Genomic DNA, 8,310 nt, shown 5'->3' with positions numbered 1-8,310 from the left:
AAACTTTTGAATGGTAGTGTATATATATGTATATAACATTTTATCTATTATTATTAAATATATATTATAAAATAAACTTTTATACTTTTATATTGACAGTTTAACATTTTTATGCCCTTTATGAAAATCCCACAGTTCTAGTTTTTGTTAATTTTGGGTGGGTTTTTGGTCTCCAACTAAATCAGTTTGAGCAATTGCAAATCACACTGCAAAATGCTGGATTATAATGAGAGCAATGCATGTTAAAGTGGTGTAAAACTCATGCTGATGTTTAACTGATGTGTTCTTTAACAGATGGATTTTCCTATGAAAGAGAGGCGATAGAGAGCTGGATCAGCGCTTCCGATCGCTCCAGCCCGATGACCAACCTGCCTTTACAAACCACGATACTGACCGTCAACAGCAGGAAGAGCAGCCACTGACCGCAGCTTACCAGAGCTGATGACTGCATGTACAGGTGGATACACTCTTAAAAATATCAGCATAAAGCTTCCAAAAGGGTGTTTTCACAGTGATGCCATAGAAGAACCACTTTTGGTTCCCCAAAGAACCTTTCAGTGAAGAGTTCCTAAAAGAAGCAGTTTTTTTCTAAATGTGAAGAACATTTTAATATTCTAAAGAACCTTTAGAGAATGGAAAGATTCTTAAAGGTTCTTTATGGAATCATGAATACCAATAAAGAACCTTTACTTTTAGTAGCATAGATAAATTCGATGCTCAATTCATTCTCATTGACAACATTAAATGTCTAAATTGACACTTTAGTAATCTGAGGATCAGTACAACATCAACAGACTTTCTCCTACTACAACTTCAAGCAGCTGTTCGTTTTGCTTTGTTCATGTTCATCTCTTCACGAGCGAAGTGGCATTACTGTATCTTAGTGCGTACAGCTCTTTCTGTATGACGGGCCTCAATGCCGTTGCTCAGCCGAGGGTAATTTGAGGTGTTCGGGTTCAGGCACTGCAGAAGTCACGCTAATGTCTAAATGCATTTCTACTCAAAATAGCTCATGGACAGAACATTGCTGAGCATTCTGGGAAAAGCTTTTACCAGTTGATTCCACGTTTTTTCATCATATAAAGCAAACAGTATTTGTGCTCAAACACTCATGAATAAAATATATAAGACAGTGCCAACAAATTAACTTTTTGATTTAAAGCTGCTTCTTAAATGCTTAAATGGTTATTTTTAGCGTTATAGTTTTTTTATTTTGACTAGCTAGTGTTCAGCACACATGGAAACTTCAGTCTATGACGTTAATATTGTGTGAGAAATAAAATGTAATATTAAATGTGGGCCTTATAACATATTTGATTTTGGCAGTTTTAATTTCTTATTTCCTGAAATGGAAAATGTATTTTAAATACAGAATGCATAAGAGATCACAACCCATGAGACAGCAATTGCAAAAAACCCTTTTACATTTATAAAAACGACTACATAACATATATTGTATTTATGAAGGCTTTAATACTGAGTTTGGGAAATAAAATGTAATATTTAATGTAATATGCATGTGTCCATGTTCTGAATGTTCTCCAGATCATGACAATTTAGTTTCATTTTCATTTTTTAAATCTTAACTAGCTTGTCCAAATTACAATCTAACACTTAACAGTGATTAATGAAGAAATACTTTTTTCCAGTGGGATTTTTTTTATTTCCCGTAAATGGATCATGGCAGAAATGAATTCATTTTAATACAGAATGCAGTAACAGATCACAACTCGTGAGGCACCAATTGCAGAAAAAAAGAATATATATACACATTTTCAAATATAACATCTGCCCATCTCAAACTTATGATTTTTCATATTTTTTCTCCAGTTCCTTCACAAACTTTAGCATGCGCTCACATCAATATGGCCTCCATAGTTTCGTATTCGTAAAACATTTCTGGTTCATATTTCTTTTAAAAGTAGCTGTGCAAAAATAACTATATAAAATATATTGCTTTGACAGATACCAAGCAGGAGGCGCCGTAAATAAATTAATCTAGACAGGAATAACAAGCAGGAACGAATAGACTTTAACATCGTAGGGCAAATTCAAATATAATGTACAAACATACAAACAGACCAGGTACAATTTTAATAACCGCAAACATCACGTCAACCAAAAATGCATGAAAAACTAGGTACACTTTTTTTTTTTGTAAATAAATGGTCAAATACACCATCTTCACATAAAAGGTGGAAAATACACATTGCAATAATATTTACAGTACATAGTGGAGGGTCTGATCTGGCAACATGAACCCTTTATGCACAGGATCAGTTCTCCATCGGTGTCTCAGATTCAGTGTGACGCAGTGATCGAGCCGCGCTTCAGGCTTTTACGGTCCGCTATGGTCTTTTGACGGGCTTAAAAAATCTGGATGCTGGAGTATTCCAGAAACAAACCCATAAATCAGTTATGACTTAACCAGTTAACAGAAGTTTGAACTTCAGAATATGAATTTCATATATTTCTGAGTGAATATTGTGTTTATGAATGCTCTCTAAATCTTTTTATATATAAAAGCTATATATATACAGTGGGTACGGAAAGTATTCAGACCCCCAACCTGACAGAACTGGAGAGGATTTGCAAGGAGGAATGGCAGAGGATCCCCAAATCCAGGTGTGAATAACTTGTTGCATCTTTCCCAAAAAGACTCATGGCTGTATTAGATCAAATGGGTGCTTCTACTAAATACTGAGCATTTTTCAGTTTTTCTTTTTTAATAAATCTGCAAAGATGTCAACAATTCTGTGTTTTTCTGTCAATATGGGGTGCTGTGTGTACATTAATGAGGAAAAAAAATTAACTTAAATGATTTTAGCAAATGGCTGCAATATAACAAAGAGTGAAAAATTTAAGGGGGTCTGAATACTTTCCGTACCCACTGTATATGGCACTATATTATTACTTTTCATGATCTTTCAAACCTTTTGATCTAATGGCTTGAAATTTTGTCGACAAATATAAATTGTGCCTACATATGAATTTCTTTATAAATCTTACATTTTACTTAAAATGGATGAGTTGAAACTGCATTATTCTACAATATGGAAAATAGAGAGTAAATGTGTCCAAACTTTTTGATTGTATATATTTTATATATTTATACTTTACCATATACATACAACTACCATTCAAAAGTTTGGAGTGCCAAGGATTTTTAAAAATGTTTTTGAAAGAAGTCTCTCCAAAGCTGCATTTAATTGATCAAAAATACGGTAAAAATTGTGAAATATTATTACAATTTAAAACAGCTGTTTTCTACGTGAATATATTGTAAAATGTAATTTATTTCTGTGATCAAAGCTGAATTTTCAGCATCATTACTCCAGTCTTCAGAAATAATTCTAATATGCTGATTTGCTGCTCGAGAAACATTTCTGATTATTATCAGTGTTGAAAACATAAATTTTTTTTTCTTCAGGATCCTATGATGAATAGAAAGCATTTATTTGAAATATAAATCTTTTGTAACATTATAAATGTTTTTACTGTCACTTTTGATCAGTTTAATGCATCCGTTCTGAATAGAAGTATTAATTTCTTTTTGAATGGACAGTAGTGTGTATATGTATGTGTATATAGGGGCTGGAATCATCCTCAGATCGGATGCCTTCATCTGAAGTGTGTTTTCTAGGGTTGTTGCATATAAACGTCCTAAACATTCGACTCTATAAAGGATCTCTTTGGTTTCATTGCCGCTACATGAATGGTGGGGTTTTCTCGAGTTAAGCCGGGCTGTTTGCTCATACTGTCCATGAATGAATGTGCCATAGCCAGAACCGGTTTGCTTTCTTTATGGCAGAACTCTTTAGCATGCAGACTCCCGTTGTGCAGGCCGCCCATGGTGGGACCTTTGAGTGGCTCGTAATAAGCTCCGGACGGTTTGCCGTACACGATCTCACCCGTCAGACCCGCAGAAGCGACGAGTCCTTCAGTGGAGTGACTCTGCCAACCTCGAGACGCCACCGGCTGCTGCTGCTGCTGAAATCGAGCCGTTTTGTCCATGATTCCCATGAACGGACGGGGTTTGTACTCCACAGAGCCGGTCTGGCTGATCTTAGGCTTGTCCGATGCGGTTTTGGTGCGCACGTCTGGGCCTTGCACTTTCCCGCTGTCTGATAAACTGCTGCTGGACGCCAGGCTGCTGGTGGAGCTGGAGACCCTCATACTGGCGTCTTTTTGCAGCTCTTGACTTTGAGCTCCAGAAGTCGCGGAAAGAAGCGTCCCTTCTAGAGACTGAGTTTTGGACGAGTGCACTTGGATGTCTGCATCGTTGTTTGTGGGCAGTAACGGGCTGATGTCGATGCCCGGTCCGGCCTTTAGCACGCTGGATATGTGCCGGCTGGGAATCGGGCTGGACGGAGCATATTGCGATTGGCTCTTTGTGTTTGTCGGTCGTGCGGATCCCACCTGTAAGGATCCCAGATGCTGGTTGGTTTTGACGATCTGCGCCTGTTTGCTGGGCTGCAGGACGAGGCTCTTCTGGTGCTGATGTCGGAGGCTTTGCCTGTGAGGCGGCGAAACCGAGCGGCCGTTTGAAGTCTGGTTTAGCGAGTAGATGTTTTGAGACCAGGCCTCAGAGTCGTCATCCTCCTCCTCCTCGTCATCGATGTGCTCCGTCCTGTCGTCCTCGGCATGCTCCGGGTTGCTCAGGCTCTGGTGTTTGCTCTGCATCTGTTTGCACTCGTCCTCGACGCGGGCCAGCAGACGGCAGATCTCACGGTTGTTGGGGCAGAGCTTCGAGGCCTCGTGCAGGTCGGCTAACGCTGCGGTGAACTGCCTGAGAGCAGAGCGTTCAGAAAGAGATGGAGAGAAAATCGTAAGAATAATTGAGACTGGAAACGCAAATAATTGTTTTTGTTAGAGTGACACGAAAATGAACCAATCATTCAAATCAAAACACTAGTGACAAGTTTTGTAAAATTATTTTATAGTTATTTCTCTATTATTATTAGCAACTAGCAAAAAAAATTATACAACATTTAGATAAAATATTTCACCCTCTCGCTCCAGCCAGGGTCTTGTATTGGCTGAATTATATTTCTAATGTTATATAATATATATAATTTTAATAAAAGTTAAAATTTATCATTAATAATTATAATTAACATTTTAAACAACTTCTCACTCCATTCATCATCTTGTATGGCTGAATTATATTTAGAATTATATTTAAATAATACACATAAATATAAAACAATTTTTATGTATATATATATATATATATATAAAATAAAACATTCAAAATATTTATCATTTTAATTACACAAATGATATGAATGAATTCATTTAAATTAAACATTAAAACATAAAATTAAACATTCAATTTATAAGTTATAATTGTAATCAACATTAATCAACAATCACTCACTCCACCATTTTAAATGGGTGGAGTGAGTGAATTAAAAATTTTTTAAATAATCTTTTATAGATTAGAATTTTTAATTATAATCAACATTTAGCACTGTAAGAAAAACAATATTTTTCAATTTTGTAATTTAATGCAATTCTGACTTGACCAGAACAGACTTTGCATCTAAAGTGCACCAGTGATGCCTTAAAATGTTGCCTAAGTAGGCAGCTCACTAGGTTTGGAGCAGATGAAGATGCATCATGGTCTCACCTGCTGCTGCGTTTGGCTCTTGCTCTAGCGTAGTATGCCTCGTACGATTTGGGTTTGAGCTCCAAAGCCTTGGTTGCAAACTCCTCCGCCAATCCAAAGTCCTGTCAGAGAGAGTGAGGTGAACGTCAGGTACCAAAACTCAGAACAACCAAACTAAGAGAGAAGCAATCATCCACTCAGCCAGAGCTGCAGGATTCAGACTCCCACCGCAGCACGGCTGAATAGCTGTAAATTGGTCCAAATAATAGGTGATTTAATTAATGAACTCTTCAGCTGTTGTTCATTGTGTCATCAGTCAAAGGTGCAGACTGGAAATTGGCTCCGTATTGTGTCGGGAGACCTTTTGGAGCCGGGCTATTACTTCTGAATAGACCTTCAAATCAATTCAAGCCCTCGGAGTAATTAGCATCTTTCTGGTCTTGCAGTGTCTGACATTTTGAGCAGAGAAAAACCTCAATCTGATTGATCCAGATCAGCAGAACCAGCAGGGGCGAACTCTAGACCTTGGCTAAAATTACATATAAACATTATATAATATATATCATAAATTTTACAATTAGGGATGTCAAGAATTTATAGAGTCGATCATCATTTAAATAGGGATAAATTAACTTAGCATCAATAATAACAAATGAAATAAAATTTGATGTGCAAATTTGTAAATAAAATAATGTGATTATTGTAAAATGTATTAAAAGAGAAAAAATGACATGTGCAGTGTTGTTGACTAAAATGTAAATAAATCAGAAATAAAATAGATTATAAAATATAAAATACACAGCTATGGACAAAATTAAGTGACCACTTGAAAATGCTCAGTTTTTCTGGATTTACTAGGTATGGATTTGAGTAAAATGTTAATATTTGTTTTATTCTGTAAAGGTCTGATAACACATCTTCCAAATTTCAAATAAAAATATTGTCATTAAGAGCTTTTTTTGTTGTTGCAGAAAATGACAATTGGTCAAAATAACAAATATTTTTTATTTGTTGTGATTGAAAATCAGTGTTATTCCACCAAATATTGATTTCTTAACTCTTCTTAAGTTAAAGCATTGGTATCGAGTTGTCTAAAAATCAATATGAATATGTCTGAAAACATGGCATTTTGTTTGTTATTTTGACCATTTATTTTGTCTAAATGATAAGATTTTGTATTTAAAATTTGGACGAAATGTTACAAAAATTACATATTACATATGTTAGGATAAATTATATTTATATTGATAAATGACATGAAAAACTAACTGAAATGAAATTAAGCTGATTTACAAAAAAATTACTAAATCTAAAACTGAAATAAAATAAATAGAAATATTAAAAACAAACAAAAGAAACCTAATAATAACAAAAATTGTACTAAAAAGATGTAAATAAAAACTGAAAATGTAAAAGTAAAAGCTAATTCAGAATATGAATAAATACTTTAATAGTGTATAAATAATACTAAAATAACACTGCCAGTCTGTTGTATTTTAAAACTATCGTGTGGGTTGTAAAACATTTTTTGATGAACGATGTTTGAAAACCTCGATTCAATAGGTGAATTCAAAATCTGAACATTATATATGTCTAGCTCCTGATGAATTTATATGAAAGCATGTCCACAGAAAGTTATAAAAATCGTCTGACTGTACAGAAGAGGCAGAAGTAAATGAGAGCACATTTCTAATGCTTCCGGTGTCTTACGTTGGTTTTCCGGCGGCAGCGGGAGAGATTGAGGTACAAAGACACACGCAGCTCCTTAAAGGCCTTGAGTTCATCACCGAATCCCTCTCTGGGAAACTTCCTCAATGCGTACTGATACCGCTGAGCTGCTTCCTTCATCTTCCCCCTCTGAGAGAGAGAGAGAAACGCAGCTCATCAATCACAGACCATCCTGACACAAGCGTCTGCTCTGATAACAATCACTCAATAGCTCATTATTTCCAATCCCGTTTCTCCTGGAAAGTAAACTCAGTGCTTTGATAAGGCGTGTGGAGGTTCCCATTTTTATTTTAATAAGTGTTCAGACGTTAATATCACATATCAAAACTCATCTCTGGAATACTTTATTATTAGTGAGTCTCAACATTGAGCTCTCTCTCTCTATATATATATATATACATATACACACACACACACACAATTTATTTTATTAATTTAATTTTTATAATCAACATTTTATAATAAATTTTCTTGCTTCAATCACCCTCTTGGATGGGTCTTGTATTTAATAAATGTTCAATAATTCAATATATTATAAATGTATATTATTACATTTTATTATTATAATTTATAATTATAATCAACATTTCTCTTGCTCCACCCTCTTGGATGGGTCTTGTTTTGAATAAATTATATTTATAATTATATAATCATTATATATTATCTTGTATTGAATAAATTATATGATCTTGTATTTAATACAGATTTAAAAACAATACAACTACACCATAAAAATGTATAAAGTAAAACAAATGTTACAGATTAAAGTGCAAAACATATATACTTTTATTAATAATAATAATAATAATGATACAATTATATTATAAAATTAATTAAAAAATATTATATTATGAAATATTTTATAAAATATTATGTATAATTATAATCAACAATCCACCCCCACCACGTTAATCATTCCCATTTTTATTTGAATAGGAATTCAGTCATTAATATCGCATATACTTATATAC

General features: G+C 34.5%; 1 protein-coding gene across 1 annotated transcript in view; it reads right to left on the bottom strand.

Moving 5' to 3' along the window:
• Positions 1-3,564: 3,564 nt before the first annotated feature.
• LOC107730560 (protein TANC1-like) overlaps positions 3,565-8,310 on the bottom strand; it is an 11,118-nt gene continuing 6,372 nt past the window's right edge. The window contains exons 9-11 of the mRNA XM_016541416.1: positions 7,322-7,468; positions 5,633-5,733; positions 3,565-4,789 (exon numbers count right to left, since the gene is read on the bottom strand). Coding sequence (XP_016396902.1) covers positions 3,664-4,789; positions 5,633-5,733; positions 7,322-7,468 — 1,374 coding nt within the window. The 3' untranslated portion in view covers positions 3,565-3,663. The remainder of the gene's footprint in view (positions 4,790-5,632; positions 5,734-7,321; positions 7,469-8,310) is intronic.

The sequence above is a fragment of the Sinocyclocheilus rhinocerous genome, unplaced genomic scaffold (genome assembly GCF_001515625.1).
Source record: "Sinocyclocheilus rhinocerous isolate Xijiao unplaced genomic scaffold, SAMN03320098_v1.1 scaffold818, whole genome shotgun sequence".
Lineage (NCBI taxonomy): Eukaryota > Metazoa > Chordata > Actinopteri > Cypriniformes > Cyprinidae > Sinocyclocheilus > Sinocyclocheilus rhinocerous.
Note: the sequence above shows the minus strand (reverse complement) of the source record. Positions and strands in the feature narration are given on the sequence as shown.